Raw genomic sequence first — 17,986 nt, forward strand, 5'->3', positions numbered from 1 at the left:
CTCCAATGACGCCTTCACCAGGGCTTCAGTCCTCAAGAGGACTCTATGCCCGCACGAACCCCAATGCAAACAACATCCTCCAGAGCAGCCACTGCTTCCCCTCTTCCTGTTGCTGAACCCTCTGAAACTGAAGACCAGAATGAGGAAAGGCTGCACCCACCTTGAAGGAAGATGATTTTGGGGTTGGTTTTGTTGTTGTTGTTGCTCCGTCAGCAAACAGGATCCTACTACTGCTTCAGAAGAGGAACTGAGCATCATCGTTACAAGGCTGGAGCATTTACGAGCACTGAAACTATGGGGAAATGTTGGTGGTAGGTGGACAATTGGAATGGATGATCTTGGAAGGTGTTTCCAACCTTGGTGATGGTTCTACGATACCACCACCCACCTCATCCTGTGATGCCATCACCTGCCAGCCACCAAGGACGCTTCCACTCCCAAGGATAATGCTGTGCTTTAATGTCTTTGAAACAATGCATGTGTCCGAGGCATGGGGTACAACAGCGGGCTGTACGCACTACACATATATACACACTGGTTGTCATTAAAGCTGATTGTATTTGACATGTTCCAAAAAAAGTGCACCAGTCTTACAACAAATAGGGGAACAAAATCCAAGGCCACGAGTATAGAATTATGTTTTAAAGACTGTGGGTCACAGGGAAATCAAAAACAGCGGTGGTGCAATATGAACTTTATCCTGGACAGAGATAAGTGGTTAAAACACAACCATTTCACTACCTCAGGAGTAAGATTGTGTTTTACAAAGCCTTAATTTCAAACAACTAAAGCAAGCAGAGAGAAACAAACATATTTTTTGTGCACCTCTTTGGTCCCCAAGTTCTCCTTCCAGCCTGAAAAGGAGAGTGTTTTTACAATGAACTTCAAGCAAGAAAGACTTAAGGCTTTTCATCTGGATGTGTGAAACCAACACTGAACTTGAGAGTGGCAGGATCTGCTGTCTGACATTGAAGAGAACTAAAGCCACAGAATTAGTGTAAGTTTGTAAGTGTGCAGCACGGTTTGCTCACGCTAGCAGACAGTTGTATAGCACCTAACTCAACAGGTCTAGCTTGCCAACCAGGAGCTACGATTCAGGTTAGCACGCTGAACACCTTGGGATTCATATTCAGCAAAGCCAGGGCGACTACAGGGACCCGCACTGCAGGCATCCCACACCACAGCTGGCACTTTGTTTTGTCTTCTGTCCTTAGTTCAAGGAGGGTGGTTTTCATTTGCACATCATGTTTTCCCAATTAAGAGTTACACAACCCCCATTAAAATCACAACAAAGTATAAGTAGTTCAACCCAGTCCAGCTGCCTGAAACTCTTTGTACCAGTGCTGCCACATACAGAGGTTGCCACATAGAGAGAAAACTGCAGTTTAATTCATTTTGACGCCCCTGGAAACGCTTTTCTCAATTGCTCTTATGAAATAAGCTGTAATTTCAGGTTGCTTTGCCCTGGAATGAACGGCCATCAGGCAGAAACACAACGTGTGCCGCTCAGGATTTCAGCGCTCACCTTTGGTCCAACGTTCATGATGCAAACCTTGGAATGCTTGAAGAGAAAGCCTCGTTTTGAGATCAAACCAGATCTAGGCTCCTCAGCCTGACTGATGGAAATCCAAGGAGGAAGACTTAAAAGATAGGGGGAAAATGCCTCTTTGGATATCTCAGCTCTTTGCAGACAAATTCTGGGTCTTCCTCCCGCCACCCCATTAGAGTTTGCTTAAAAATAGTATGAAAGTGACAGTTAAAGTGAGACATCCTGAGGCACAGAGAGAAAGGTGCATAAAACCCTTAATCTATTGAGATAAAATCCTGTTCCAAATCATTTAGATGTTAATTCCCTGCATGGTAAGAGGTCAGGAAAAAAAAAAGATGTGTTTGAAAGTCTCCAAATACGACAAATGAAGTTCATACTAGCAAGAATATAAAACACCACCAGAGGTAACATCTCAAAGAGGTATAATAGACATATCCAGACACTGAAACAGCCACTGCAGGACTTGTAATAACGTGCACCCAGAGACCATTCGGAACCATCCTTGTCACCAAAGGTACAGCATTGGCAGCACATAAGTGGTCCTATAAGGATCCACAGCTGTCGGCTTCCTGTGCCACACTGTGTTTATTTCACTAACATTATTATTTCATAAATACCCATTTCGTTCCCAAAGCAACACTTTTCCCCTCACAGCAGCATGCTCTGCACGGTAGGTGTGAAGAGCCATATTCAACCCCCCTATTCGTAGCCTGTAGTTCTGCAACATCAGCACAACTGGGGATCCAGGAGCAGCCAACCAACCTCATCATTACATTTTTCATTTGCCATCACGAGTCTTTTACTGAACAAAGACTATGACAACAACTCACGACGATTTAGTTTAAGAGCGTGATGTAGGAACAAGTAAGAACAGACGGCGACACCGGATGGAACAGCCTCCAGAGTGCATTTAGAGTACAACAGTTTCAGCTCCTGATGAGTGTCAAGAACTCTTCACGGGTCTTTGGGTCTTCCCGGAATACCCCCAGCATTGTGCTGGTTACTGTTTTACTGTTCATTTTCTGTACCCCACGCATTACCATACACATATGCCTAGGAGAAAGGAGAGGGAGTCAGTAAATGAGATGTAATCTAAAGAAATAAGAAGGGCCACAAAGACAAGTGTTTCTTGCAGGGTCACATTAAATTCTGTGGAAAAATAAAACCAAAATAAAACGTTCATATCTAGAAAGGGAGTCGACTCTTTGAAAGTGTAGATAATGGCAGGACAAGGGGAAATGGTTTGATGTTTAAGGAGGGAAGATTTAGGTTGGATGTCAGGGGGAAGTTCTTTGGTCTGAGAGCGGTGAGGTGCTGGAACAGCTGCCCAGGGAGGCTGTGGGTGCCCCGTCCATCCCTGGAGGTGTTCAAGGCCAGGTTGGATGGGGCCCTGGGCAGGTATTCAATGTGGAGGTTGGTGGCCCTGCCTGTGGTGGGGGGCTGGAGCTTCACGGTCCTTGAGGTCCCTTCCAACCCAGGTCATTCTGTGATTCCATGAATGGCAAACTGTCAGAAGGGCCAATGAATATCAACTGTCCTCTGGGACAAAGACAGTCAAGTTCTCATCTTCTGAGTGCTGTCTTCTCTCTGGAGATCCTAGGAAAATCCCACCTTTCCAATGTGATCACCACAAGGACATGCTTGTCGCTAGACTCGAGCTCTGCTGTACTTGGGCATCCTGTGCAAATGGGACAGCTGACCCACTCATCAACTTTCTGCAATGGTTAAGGCAAGCCCACACTTCCAATAGCTCCAACCCCTTGTACCGAATGGGCCAAGATCACTCCTGCCTACCTCCTCTCTGCCTCAGGTAAGCATCACACAGCTTGGAAGAGCTAAGAGACAACATGCAGCAGCACAGCAGCACACAGCTGTTATCACACCAGCCCATACACTGCTGCAGAGCAGCTCGGAGGAACTTACGTAGCTTCGATCACCACTCCAACTCCAGCGGGCTGTAAGGCTTCTGTGATGGCTATTGCAATTTGTTTGGTAAGGCGTTCCTGGACTGAAAGGACAACAGGGAGTTCAGAACCACTGTTAAAATTGTCAGGCTTAAATGCATCGTCATTCCCTGCAAGCATCCTGACTTCCAAGCATGCCTGTCCCTTCTGCTCCCTGCCCCTCGGCCAAGCTCTGCTCTCTCCAAATGAATTCCACTAATAGCAAACCCTAGCTTATATTTTGTACCTTGGAATGGATCTTTTATTTGCGTGTTTATACTGGGAGTCATTTTCCTTTATGTGTTTGCAGGAGTTTGTATTACCGTGACTTGCAGTTATGGTAATTATGCAGTTAGATTTTCTTGCTTTCCTCTGTTCTTCTATTCGTTTTTTCACATATTTATTCACTGGCTTTACTGCTATACTATCCATTCCCTACATTCACAATTTCCCTTTATCTTAAGAAGAGGATACAGAGCTTTAAAAGAGCAAATTAAGGGAGGCTATTGTCCTCCAAAGCTTTACTCCCTTCAGCCATTCACTGGTTTGACTTCTAACAGTCACTAAGATTTCTGTTGCCACAAACAGGCCAAATTCAGCCACAGGACAGTGAGAGCAGCCTCAGCCTGATCCAAAGCCTTGAAGCAGCTCCTGTAGTTTCCTCTGCTTCTCCAGGGCAGCAAGCCTCCTTAATACAGCAGCTCTCAATTCACCTCTTCAGACAACAATCCTTGAAGGCGTGCCCAATTATCTGGAGGAGAGCACATCTCCAGCAGCATCCAGCAACTCCGGCTATTCCTTGCAGCTGCATCTTACATTTATCCTCCGAATCAGCTCCTTCCTACCTTCATTTTCACAGGCACATTTTATCCCCCAGGGGAAATGCAGAGTCTAAGTAAGAAGACAGATGAGAAACACCTCTTCAAGAACACGTTGTTTTTCTTCACTCTCTAAAATCTGAACAGCTGTAGTCCGCCTATAACCACTGGGACCCTGAGCTAGCTAGCAAAGGGCTGCACAAGCAATAAAAAGAAGATCCAGGTGTTTACCTTGTAGTCTTCTACTGTATATCTCCACAATTCTAGAAGAGAAGGAGAAAAAGGACAATTTGTTTTGGTTATTCCTTTCTGAATACTGTCTGATCTTCACAATTAACTTTCCACTATCAACAGATCACTGTATTGATCACAGCTCTTCCTGGAAATCCATGCAGCAATGCTTCCTCTCAGCCCCTGGTTTGCATGGCTCAATGAATTCCTCACCACACTGCTGGTTCCAGTGGCAGGTACCCCTTGTTTGCCACCCCCCCGTTTCAGGAGCAGAACTATCACTATCTTAGAGCTTCTTTGCTTTGGTTGTTACTTTTGATGTATTTGTTCTACCACCCGCCTGGATCACACACTTGCAAGAGAATCCACAGCCAAAGACTCCCTGAAAGCTAATCCTTGAGTTAACAGACTGCCTCCCAAATGCTGTTTTAAGGATGTTTGGATACCGGGATTCCCACAAGGCTACTGGCCTTAAGCAAGAGATGTTGTGGATTCCTGCATTTAACCCTTGTTTTAACTAAGAGCTATGGGAAAATAATTGTTTTTATTAGATGTGGAAGGTGGTGGCCCTGCTGTTTGGAGCTTGATGATCCCTGAGGTTCCTTCCAAGCCAAGCCATTCTGTGATTCTATGATAAAACAGATACCCTCCATCCTTCCTTCAGTGCAGGGCTCACCTTAGTGCTCATCTCTAACAGGGTTTCAAATGCAAGCTATCTGCAGAGCAATTCAAGCGACGGTTTGATCATCTATCAACACAGTACTGAAATCCACAGATTTCAAGAGAAAACGTCCATGGCTGCTCTGTGACTCAGCGAGTTATTCACGCAGACCTTATGCACGCAGACCAAATGCTTAATTACACATCAAGTGGCCATGCTAAAAGTTGCTCCAGAAGGATTCAATACTCATCTGGTCAGAGCAGACAAAAACCAGACCCTGACTGGCAGCCTGAGGCACTGCTTACAAGAGTCGCTTCTGACAATGAGACTTGCCTGCTGCTTTGGAGAGGGAATTATATGCAGAAAGTCCCCTCCAGAAATGAAGCGGTCGTGTTACAGCTATTCTGAACAAAGCAACATAATATTTAGATATTTAGAAGCACGGCTGATGCTCGGGGTTTGTTTTGTGCGTGAGAAGCCCTACAAGCACGTCTGTGTGAAAACAGAGGTGGTGTTAACAAACCTGAGCTTAAAATCCAAGGAAAAGTGTTTGTCTGCCGAATGCAGGTCATCCCGACGGCAGGAACACACCACATTAGGCTTAATCCTATTATGAAAGATTAGGTCTCCAGTACCAACAGCCTCACAAATCTTTGTGTGAACACTGGTTGCATTATATAGGGCAAGAAAGGGAAGCACTATTTGGCCTACCGATCTCCTCATGGTGAGTACACAAAAGCAAGCAAGGATAGAGAAGATCTGGTTATACAAGAGTCTAATCTTTTCATTATTGTGGGATATGGAAGTTTTACCCTCACTTTAAAGGGAAAAAAAAAGGGCAATATTTAACCTTTAGAGCACAGTGCAGGAACACATGCACACATCCAAATGTATTTCATACTGAGAATAGACAGTGGGAAAACTGCACCATGTTGCCACCTGCATTAAGGACCATTCGGGACAGTTTTAAACCAGGAGCTCAGAGGTAATTGCAGAATCCCATCCTGCAATATCGGGACGCAGCTAAGTGCAGGCATAGTAAATGTCTACCAATTTAAGGGTTTAACTGCTTCAGCTTTCTGATCAGAGCAAATTCCACTCCTGCAGGCACTGCTAGAAGATGGGAAGCTGGTTGTCCTGTAATACGAGGTCACCTTCAAAACATGACCTCCCAGGGCCCTTCTGCTTCCAACCCAAACTCACTGCTGAGCAAGCAGAGCACAGAACAGAGATGGCTGATTGTAAAGCACTTTGGTGTCACACAATGCACATCTCCTGCCCACTAAGAAAACTCACAGGCGTGCAGATTTACAAGGCTAATTCTCCTTAGTGTGACTGGAACTATAGAAAGATTAACAGATGTATCAGAGAAAGTATAAGTGTGTCCTACATGGTCTTTCTGGACAGTCGGTGTTTTCAGGTTCACTTGCTGCAAAACATCCTTCCGCTCAGGTGCCCGATCACCAGGTGAGGGATCTACCATCCCCCATGCAACAGTCACCTTATAGCACAACTCAGCAACAGCTGATCCAAGGGCACTTGCTAAGGAAAAGCATATTTTACATAACAAGTGGATTTCTCAAGTGTATCTTAATTACTTTCTTTCTAAAGCTGAGCCTTAGCAATAAAGTCTACCCCATGGCTCTCTCAGCAGGCCTTGAAAGAAAGAAAGAGCTGTCAGATGTATCAGATGAAAGCTTTGGATTCAGATCCAGAGGGTTTGTTCACTTGCAGTTTGAGATCCCTGCTCTTATCAGTGCACATACACGAGGATCTCTTGCTGCTAGAGATCCCCACTGTGCCTGTTGATCTGCTTTAGAACACAGCCAAGACTCTCCACACGTTCCTGCTTCTGTGTTCCCTTTCAACACCAGTGTTTTGGATGGACGTGCAGAAGTGTTATGGCCCTATTCCAACCAACTGCGATATTAATTAACACCGAGCTCTAAGGCTCACTACGCATACACACAAACAAGAGTGTAATGCTGAGGATTGGTCTAAATCCAAATCCAGGACACAAAGTGTGCTGAGCTTCAGAGGGGGACAAGATTAGCGAGATTAACACAGTTAGCACAGCTTGGAATCCTTTTTACAAATTAGCATCACTTTCATTACGGTAACACTTACCTAGCGAGCTTGCTGAGGCCAAGTACTTGTTTGTTAGGAAGATAGCCAATGTGTACCTGGACGGAGGAGAACAAGCCATTAGCAGAATGAAAACCAGGCTTCCAAATGTGTATGAAACTCATGCACAGAGAGTGAGATGTGCACATGTCCCAGAAGTGTGAACAGCCCAGAAATCTTAGCATGTGGGAGCATCAGTGCAGGACTCTGCCTTAGTGCTTTGCCTAGAGGCCCCACCTCAGAGCCCTGTTTTGCTGTACCTGCAGGTAGAGGTACCACAGCACACCTAATTACCTGGCTAACTCGCTCATTCCTATCACTTCTGTTGGGTTCTCAACCCACTGACACCTGAAAAGACACGAAACATTGCAGATAAAGAGACAGAAATAAGTGCTGAACCTCGTTCCCCACATAGTACTTTATGTGTGTGTGAATTTCTGGATTGAATTCAACATGGAGCTGCAAATACAACATCTGCTGATGGCTATTTGCAGCCTGCTTGGCGTCCCCAGCAGGAGAATGGTTAGGCTGAGGATACTTAGAGCTGTACCCAGGCATTTAGCAGACCAGCACACCAGCAGGACCATTTCAGTGCTGGCAAGATTTCTCCAAAGCACACAGGCTAAAGTGCTAGGACGTAAAAGGAATGCATGTATTGCCACAGAAGTAATGAAGTGAACACACACAGACCGAATAACTGAGAATAACAGGCGAAACAGAAAGCTGTCACAGAAACAAGTTATTTTGTTCCCCAGTAGAAAACGCTCACGGTAAGAGAAGAAAGCAAAGGAAAATGAGTGGACACAATTAACAGTTGGTTTCTGTTTGGGTGTTTCATTTTCAAGGGACAGTTTACTTGGACCATTAGTGGCACTGATGACATTTTACATATGACAGCACTTGCTCCTCTGTCCTCAATGGCAGAGCAGATGGATCAGAATAAGGTCCGTCCTTCTGTGCTCTCACAAGAGTGAAGAGGCTCAAGTTTACAGATGCTGAGCTTTGTTGAGATGTTTTATTGATGGTCGGGATTGGGGGGGGAGAGCGTGAAGTTGTTGGTACCACCATTTGAAACACCAGCTCTGTTCATGGGAGTCCCAAGCGACGCTGCCTCCTGTTAGCCCACCTAATAGAGGGCTGCTAATCAGAAGGTTGTTCCATTCACGGAGGCACTGGAGGCCAGGAACTAAATCCGTGACGGAGGCAGCGTGCAGGGTGAGCTGGTTTAATATCAAGATGTCTGCCCTCGAGGCTTGCTGCGGCTTCACAAAGAAGAGCTTTAATGTGAAATGTCAGAAACCATTAGATTAGTTAGACTAGGAAAGGTTGAGCACAGAGCTTCAAATCCAAATAAAACTCACATTAAGGAGGTCTTTCTTGTATGTATTCTCAGGAGATTAACTCTTAGAACCATAGCCGTAAGCAGTAAATACTTACAGCTTTAAAAGCTTTGTAGTTATAGCTACAAAGTCTTTTACATGTGTCTTTTATCACGTATTCCCACGTTTGTTTGAGGAGGAAGAGTTACCTTTCCGACAAATGGAACGAGGTGATGCTCACACAATGAGAACATGTCTATGTCCTTCACAATTACCATCTCATCGTGGTCTTCGTCAAAGATGGCGTCGTTCAGAACATCTGAAATGAAACATCTGCATTAAGAAAAAGACATGCACAAGCACAAAAGGTTCTCCCAGCCAATATCTCAGAAGATTTGCAGCCCCAAAGGTATAGACTTTAGGGCTAAGCTATGGGAAGCAAGGAGTAGCATCATCAGCACACCCCAGTTTGGATACAGTCACAACTACTTATACACTATGTCAAAAGTCAGTCTATAGTGCTCCATTTGAATAATAGCTTGTGCCCATGTTAGAACAAATCTAGCCTTTGTGGAACTGCTGGCATCTGATGTCAGTTAAAACAACAGCTCACCAAGCCAGCAATGAGAAGCAGAGCACATCTCTATACAGGCTTCCATCGTGCTTGCACACACCACAGGCAAAGCTGGGCCTTAGGTTTGAGAAAAGCTAAGCCATCACAGTGGTCTCTGCAGCTTCGACACCAGCACTTCTATCCTCCAGGCTGCTCCATGCCCAGATGATACCTTTGCATTTCACCCCTAAGCACACCAGCCAGCAGCTGTTCAGGCATATGCAGCAGTCAGAAAGATCTGTAACCAAAGATCAGGGGGATATTTGCTGTTCTGCACTGAGAGCTAGCATGCAGCTGTATGCTCCACATCCCAGCTTTAATGGAGAATTCATATGGAGAAACCCACGAAGAGGAAGAGTTGGCTCAGTAAGGAAAGGAACATGTAGCATCAGACTTTGCTGGTCCCGGAGCTCAGCACAACAGATCCTCAGTTGGTTTCCCAGATTTAGCAGCCCCTTATTGTTAAAGTCCCAGAGCTTCAGTTCAGGTTACAGCAGATTACTGTGGTCTCCACAAAGGCTACAGGGAACCAGACCACGTTTGGAGAGGTTCAAAGTAGAACAGCCCCAAGGCAAGGGAGACTTTTAGGAGACAAGAGCAGAAGGAGCTCTACAGAGAAGTTAGCTTGGAGCCACACACATTTTGAGCCACTTCCAGGAACCAGAGTACGACCCACGACGGCAGTAGGGGAACATGGGGCCACTCCGCTTGGCACCTGCAGTGATGCTTACACAAACCTAATAGCTGTCTCTGTTCTGCTTGCCTTTATGCCTTCCCCTGACATGTACGCACATCTAACGGCCACCATCTGTTGTCGATACGTATCATCATCACGGAGCATTTTAATTTCCTGCTTGCTATCAGCACCACACAGGTAACCCTGGAAACTGTGCGCAAGATGTTCTGCCTGCAATGCACGTCCTTCCAAAGAAGGGCTGGCGACCTGCAGAACAGCAGGGCTGAACCCCAGCAGGTTTCCAAGCAGGGACAGAGGGCACGAAAGAGGCCAGGAAACAATTCCATAAAGGCACGTGATTTTGTGCTTCAAATCTTACAGCCCAGTTTACACCAGACACTGCTGGAATGATTTTTGATGACATGGGAAGCACCACGCTGTTGTATTACTATGAACGCAGCCAGAAAGAGATAGAATTTGGAAGAGAGCAGGCTTGGAGGGTGATAAAGAGAAGCCAGAGCAGTAATGCAGGTTCTCAGTGCTCACGCCGTACCCCGCAGATGTGCCGTTTCCACAGCAGAAAGGCAAACAATGGTTTCACAAAACCTGCTGCTATGCCCAGCATTGATAAAACAAAATCCAAACAGATCCCAGAAGCATCTCCAGAGCAACTGGTGCTGTTATTAGACCCCCAGCTTGGCTCACACCAGCACTGCCAGGAGCGCATCGGGGACTGATGTTAGATATGGATTTACGTCAGCACACTCATAAAGCAGAATGTCCTGGACAATCAGAAATGGTCACATTCTCATTAGGAGCCACAGTAATGAGTGACAGTATTGTGTAATGTCATTTCACATGGAAATGTCTTATATTAATATACACACATGTAAATGTATGCATATACAAACTCACTGATGAAATATATATAGAAGTGGATCCTTAGAGACTTCATCCAAGAGGCCAAGAATCATAGAATGGCTTGGGTTGAAATGCACCTCAAGGATCACGAAGCTCCAGCCCCCCACCACAGGCAGGGCCACCAACCTCCACACTGAATACCAGCCCAGGCTGCCCAGGGCCCCATCCAACCTGGCCTTGAACACCTGCAGGGATGGACGGGGCATCCACAGCCTCTCTGGGCAGCTGTTCCAGCACCCTACTGCTCTCAGAGTAAAGAACTTCCCCCTGACATTCAACCTTAATCTTCCCTCCTTAAACTTCAAACTATTTCCCCTTGTCCTGCCATTATCTACCCTTGTTGTAGGTAGATTTATGTTGTGTTATGGAGACAGCTGTTACCCTATTGTAGGGCAGGGGAAAAGAAGGCCAAGACACCCATCAAGTGTCACACAGGCAACTTGAGGAAAAGAAATACATCCCTTCCCACGGCCAAAGCAATTAAATAGGTACACAAAGGTCATCCCTCCTTCTCACATATCCTCTGCCAGGTTACGGTAGCTTGGGCAGCAAAGGAAGCTTTAGAAGCAAATAACCATATAGTTCTTTGTGTCAAGAATATAACCATAGAGCTGTAGGGTATTTCAGACTTCTCATTTATACAGATCTTGTCAATTTTTGCACAAGATCTTCTGAATATTACTAGCAAGTTGCAGCCAAGTGACAGATGAGAGCTGCTCAGCTGCAAAACTTCTGCAGTTGTGCCCACATTAAGCTGCGTCAATTGGAACAGCCAGCAGCTTGAGGAGGAGGGCCAGAGCCCACAAAGGAAGAAAGAAGCTTCGTGTTAACCCCTCTGACACCCCTTCACCACTGCCAGGTGATACGGGGGAGACAGGGGCAAAATAAGAGGAGAGACAGAAGGCCGGTACCTGCCTGTGCTGTAAGAACAGAGCTTCAACCACACCTAAACTGCTTGAGTCCTTCCTGCTCGCTTTACAAGCTCCTTCTCCTGAAAAATAAGCACAGTGCAAAGTCTGTGTCTGTCCCAGCACCGCCCATACACACATATCCTTTCAAATCCAAGCCCTGAGCTGGCATCAGATGAGTCAGGTAAAGGTAGCTGAGCCAAGATACTGGACTGTGTCCTGCTGTGCCTTAATTCAACAAGGAAAACTCCATCCAAGTGCCGGCCATGTAGTCCTCCATGTCAAGAAGAGGACAAGATTTGCACATCCTCTGCTTACAAGGAGGCTGGCACATTCATCCACCATCTCTTGGCCCCTTGGGATGATACTTACCCTCAGCTCACCCTGCTTTTATTAGTCACAGCTGTGCTCGAGTGCTGCCACCAAGTCCAAAGGAGCCTGCAAACATCACTACTTTCATTCTCTGCCACCTGAGGAAAGCTGAGGGAACTTGTTGCTTAAGCCCAAGTCCATTCATCACGTTAAGGAAATGCAAAGATAAAATGCACAGCTATAAGGAAGTGAACAAGAACCAACATAGAGCTATGGACAGTTATCCCAGTTGATACATCCACCAGCCTAGATTTCAAGTCCTGATATAGAAACTTCACAGAGCTGCTAAAGACTAAACAGTCACTCCTGCTGCAACTCCTGGAACAGATCAGAATTCATTTCCCCCTTTATCTTCCTCAAGAGTCAATAAAACAACAACAACAACAAACAACCAGAACCGGATGGAGACAGAACGAGAAAGACCTTTGGGGACTTTGCGTCAGAGCTCAGCAAAAAGACCTGTTGCTATAGAAACTATTTGCATAGCTTTAATGTGACACGAGAAAGCAAACGCACCTCTGGCAACCAAAGAAGATGGAGCCCACCCAGCAGCTGGCTCTGTAGGTGAAGGGAATGGAGGATGACAGCCCTCTGTAGAGCAGCACTGCAGCATTTCAGATGTCAGGCCTTGGCTGGATCTTTCAGACAGAAGTCGGAGATGGCTGTAGGATGCTCTCACTGTGAGCTGACTTGCTTCACTCCAAGGAGGAAGCCAGGCTCAGTGTAAGAAGGATGAAGCTGGTCTCAGATTTAGCAACCCAGCTCCTTGAGCTCAGCCATCCTGGTAGCCATAAGCACAAGTTTATCCCTCCACAAGGCTCCAGACTTCCCTCACTCACATGGTAGAGGTGGAAGATGCTCCAAAGAGCCCAGAGACCACAGACAAACTGTTCATTGGGATGGAATCAGCTGAGGCACAACAGCAGGTATATTGGGCAGTTCCTCTCAATCTGAGGTGGAATTGACAGAGCAGAAGACCTGAGCTCACAGATGAAGGCATGGAAGGGCAGCCAAGAAGAAAATTGCTATGAAATCTTTCAGTTGTTGCTAAGTAGTAAGACTGAGAGTCAAAACTGACTGTATTTATTCATGCACTGATACCACACAAGAATTGCAGCTAGAGAAAACATTGCAGTCAAGCAACACGAGAATTATTGCAGCTTTTCAGTCCTGAAAGGTACCAGGAATTTATTATGCATAAAAGGAAGAAAATCGGGCTAGAAAACTCATTCATACAAAGCGAGTTTGTACTGCTGCAGAAAGTTAATGACTTCAGGTTGCTAAGGCAGAGGGTGGACTGGGTGTGCCAATTCCCAATAGAACTACCATCTGCTTTAAGAAGTCTTGAACAGCTCTAGGAAGGGACTCAGCCTAAGCTGTAATGAGGCTATTTTAGCTGCCAGTAAGAGTTCCAAAGCTGCAGAGAATAATTAAATGGGCATTAACACCACGTGGCTTCCTTGCCATCCTATGCCTTCCTTGCCATCCTATGCCTTCCCTGCCATCCTATGCCTTCCCTGCCATCCTATGCCTTCCCTGCCATCCTATGCCTTCCCTGCCATCCTATGCCTTCCCAACAGGAAGGAAGCAAAGCATGAGAAAAAAAGGATGTACAGGTTTATGACTAACATTTCCGATGCCATCACTGCAGAGCACTGGAAGCAGACATTCTGCTTCAGAAAGGAAGCAAAACTTCATCCTTCAGCTGCCAGAAATCATACATCTGGTCCAGCTCTTTTACAATATCACATTGAAGAATTAAATGAGGAGGAGAAGCAGCAGGGCTGCTCCGCTATTTCTAACCATCAACTTTATGGGTTCATTTACCCTCTTATAAAGACACTCTCCACATCACAGAGAGAGACTGAAGTCTATTCATATGAGATCAGCCATTGCAGACTGTCAGATGAAGCAAAGATAAGGTCTGGAAGTTGTTGGTTTTTTTTGCTGATATATTTATTAATAAGAGGGAAATCAGGGCTATGGAGATGCTCTGGATTTCAACACCTTATTTCACAGAAGGTGCCCGAAGTTCCCATCCATGCTTCTTTCTGAACGTGAAACAAATGAAGATCACAGGAAAAGCAACGTGAAGAGATCAGAAGCCTTTAGTAGCATAAGATCCAGGAGGTTTAAGATAGTTATTAAACTCTGGGGGGAAAAAAATACACATATCAGATTTGGTGTTGCTTGACTGCTCATGGTTGGGGAGGTCATCCTGAAAAGGCCCAGTGTTAGAGCACCAAATTCCCAGTGCCTTCAGCAGCAGGGCTGGGGGTTGAGAAGCACCCCAACACCTTGCTCTGAACAATCCTTTCCTCCCCACCTTTCAGCTCAAAGAAACAAATCACAGCCACGCTGCCAATCCTGCTGCTATTGAAGTTCATACATTTGGCTGTTGTATCTGAGTAGCAAGAGAACTGGCAATGATCCGCTTCCAGCAACAAACCACTGCAGCAACTCATCAGCTCTCAGCAAAGGGCAGTGCTGCTGATCAAACAGCCTTGTTTGCTTAAGGCACTGCCTATTTCCGAGCAGAAATGCTTAGTACCTCTCACCCACAGCAAACTGAGTAGGCTTCGAAAATACAAGCTTATTGCACAGACAAAGCAAGGACAATTGATGTCATCTACTTGGACTTCTGCAAAGCCTTGGGTACTGTCCTATGGCATAACCTTATCTCTCAGTTGGTGAGATATGGATTTGAAGGGTGGGCTAGGAATTGCACTGCAGCCAGAGGGCAGTGGCCAGGGGCTCTGTGTTCAGACAGAGACTGATCATGAGTGATGTACCCCAAGGTCTTCAGACTGGCACTCTAACACCTCTATCAAGGTGTTGCCCACATGAATCCAATGAGGTTCAACAAGGCCAAGTTGAGCTAATGGGGGATGCCCAGCCCATGGCAGGGCTGGGGCAGCTTTTGTGTCCCCAGCAACCCAAACCAATCTCTGACTCCATGATTATCACAATGCTAAACACACCAAAAGGACAGCTGAACCTCCTAACTTGATTGAAAGCTGGAGAGATCTTTCAGCTTTTATTTATACAACAATTATTATTACCAACAACTACTTAGCAAACATCCCTCTTCGCTTGAAGTGCTTACATACAATAGAGACAAGTCAGCTTCCCACTACAGATGCAGGGAGCCTGTTCAGCTCTGATGTCTCCTGCAGGACTGTAAAGGAGCGGGATCTGTTGTGCAATGTGTTGTTTTGAAGCCAGCATCTTTGGCGTGTGCTGTTTCTGGAACTCAACAGACTGATTCTGAAGTCTTCAGTTACAGGTTGGTCTGCAGTTTTGATTTCCATAGATTCACCCATTTACTGTGTATCATAGAATGGCTTGGGTTGGAAGGGACCTCAAGGATCACGAAGCTCCTTGCCACATGCAGGGCCACCAGCATCCATATTAAATACCAGACCAGGCTGCCCTATGCACACATTTATGCTTTGCAGCATTCATAGTCCAATGGGCAGCACTTCCAAGCATAACATTAAGCATTTATTGAAGGAGGGACAGATCTCTCCTGAACAACAGTAAGGAAGCTGAAGGCTGACAGCCAGCTGTTAACAGCCCAGATTACCTCGATTAATCAAAAGAACACATTTCTATTTTGTTGTCATCTGCTCTGGAAAAGAAAACACATTCTTGTGTGGCCACGCAGAAGCACTGAGTGAAATGAAGAAGTAAAACTTCTGGTACCTTGCAATGGCTACGGATATACACAGACTCAAGTGCTAGCATCTCTAGATCTGCTCCCCAGATGGATTTTACCTGAAACCCAAAGGGGAATCCACGCTCCTCCAATAAAAGTTGGATTATCTTCCACCATAAAATGACATCAATGCATTAACTTGAATATATTTTGTCACTGTGAGAGCTGAGGACTGGGGCTTTTGGAAACAGCCAGGATGAATGGGAGAACACATCTAGAAAGGACACTGAGAGCTGGGTTTAGATAGTCAGCAAATCAACCCTACTGATGGCTCTGAAATGCAATATTGACCAGCTGCAGAACACAGATAAAGATGAATGAATGTAAAGCAGGAACATTGTTACTCTGCACTGTCAAGCTGGGAAATACCCCCCGCAACAGAAGCTACGTCAGGTTCTCTGCTACCCACAGAAACCTGAATGGAGAGGAAGGGCAGGACTCAGATCTCATCCTCCCTACAACACAAGTTTTATTTATGGAAGGATAAAGAAGTACGACAGCCTCCAGCACCCTGACTGCACTCAGAAACACTCGGTGGCAAATCAGAGCCAGACACCATTCAGTGACAAGCAGCAGGCAGCTCAGCTGTGACCAACCACACAACTCTGTTCTTTCTTACTGTAGGAGAAGCTCGAGTCAGAAACACCAAACACGGCAGATCTCCTCCACTGTATTTTCCACTGCACCCTGTCCAGCCTCCCATAGATTTCACAGCTTGGAAATGCATTTATTACATTCATTTTGCATTCCTGTACCATATGAAAAGTAAAATCGGGTGGTTACCCGAGCAGAAGGCTGGCTTGCAGACCTGTACTGTTCTGCATTCCCTGTTTCAGCCTGCCTGGCTTTCAGCTCTGTGTCTCACAACGCATTTAGGACCTCCCATGCAGAACTCTGCACTAATTCACAGCTTCAATCACCGGACATTTTGCTGGCTGGTAAAGAATCATCCTTCAGCTTTTCCCTTCCCGTTTCACTACTAGGAGCAGGAAGACCAGAAGCACAAGAGACAAGAAGCTGAGGGAGTAACAGGAAAGGATGCCTGCAGCACAGCTTCCTCTCGTGTCCTAGAAAAGAAGCACATAAAGCAGCCCAGGAGCACAGTTCCTAACAGTAACAGATGGAGAGGAGCAGTGTAGAATACAGCTGCCACCCTGCATGGTTATCCAGGATTGGGTACCCAGAACCACTCTGCCCCAAGAAACGCATGTGAGATCGGGAGAGATGAACCAGCATCCCTCAGGATGCAGCAGAGCAAAACTTCGGGGGTAAATTAACAGGAACCCGCCTGGTTTAGCTGCAGCAATATCGAGAGAGAAGCAGAGAGACAGCAACCTCTCAGCATGGGAACGCGGTCAGATGAAGAAAGCCCTGATGTCCGGGTGTGAACCTGAACGCCAGGCTGGCTCCTATCGACAGAGCGGCCGCTCCCAGGGTGAGTTCAGGACGTGACATCGCAACAGGAAGAATCGCTCAGCGACTCAGAGCTGGAAGTTACGCGCAGCACGGTTTCGGGGAAGGGAAAAGGGAAAGTGAAGCAGCAAGGCACTGCGGGTGAGGCAGCGTGGGCTCAGCCCTGCCCGGCACTCGCGTCCCTCATCCCGCAACCGAAACTCACGAGGAGCGGAAGGGGAAGCGGAGGGGAACTCCCCGGTTTCCCATCCCCACGTTCCAGCCCGTACCGAGCAGCCCTTACGGCACGGCTCGGAGGAATGAAGGCGCGGTGACCCCCCTCCCCAGACGCCCCCCCGGGCTCATCGCCTACCCGCGATGGTCTCCTGGTAGCCCTTGGTGAAGAACTGCATGGCGGTGGCCGCCCTCCAGGGCGTCTTCAGCAGCCCCTGCCGCTCGGGATCCTCGCCCAGCGCCCTCAGGATGCTGGTGTACGCGGCCGCCAGGCTGGGCAGGCTCAGCTCGTTGTCCTCCTCGCTGCGGGGCCGCTCGCCCCGCCACCCGTCCCCGCTGCCGCCGCTACCGGCGGGTACACGCGGCTTCTCGGCGCCCGGAGCGGGGGATGGCGGTCCCTCCCGCCGTACGTACCCGTTGCAGCTCCGTGCTGCCGCCATAGGCGCCGGCAGAGCCGGCCCGGCCGAGCACGCCACGCAAAGCCCGCTGCCCACCGCCCCTCCGACC

The 17,986-nt window shown here is 46.9% G+C and overlaps 1 protein-coding gene across 2 annotated transcripts; it reads right to left on the reverse strand.

Annotated features, from left to right (window-relative positions):
* Positions 1-540: 540 nt before the first annotated feature.
* On the reverse strand, positions 541-17,986 carry GCH1 (GTP cyclohydrolase 1). 2 transcript variants are annotated; one of them, XM_072338340.1, is made up of 6 exons: positions 17,619-17,986; positions 8,855-8,964; positions 7,330-7,385; positions 4,542-4,573; positions 3,473-3,557; positions 541-2,602 (listed from the first exon to the last, which is right to left on the reverse strand). In XM_072338340.1, exons 1-6 carry the CDS (start codon positions 17,917-17,919, stop codon positions 2,476-2,478), a joined length of 711 nt encoding a protein of 236 aa, XP_072194441.1. In that variant the 5' UTR covers positions 17,920-17,986; the 3' UTR covers positions 541-2,475. The 2 variants fall into 2 exon arrangements, with proteins under 2 accessions (XP_072194441.1, XP_072194442.1); XM_072338341.1 differs by having other exon boundaries at positions 547-2,602; positions 8,921-8,964.

This window comes from Excalfactoria chinensis, chromosome 5 (assembly GCF_039878825.1).
Source record: "Excalfactoria chinensis isolate bCotChi1 chromosome 5, bCotChi1.hap2, whole genome shotgun sequence".
In the NCBI taxonomy this organism is placed as follows: Eukaryota; Metazoa; Chordata; class Aves; order Galliformes; family Phasianidae; genus Excalfactoria; species Excalfactoria chinensis.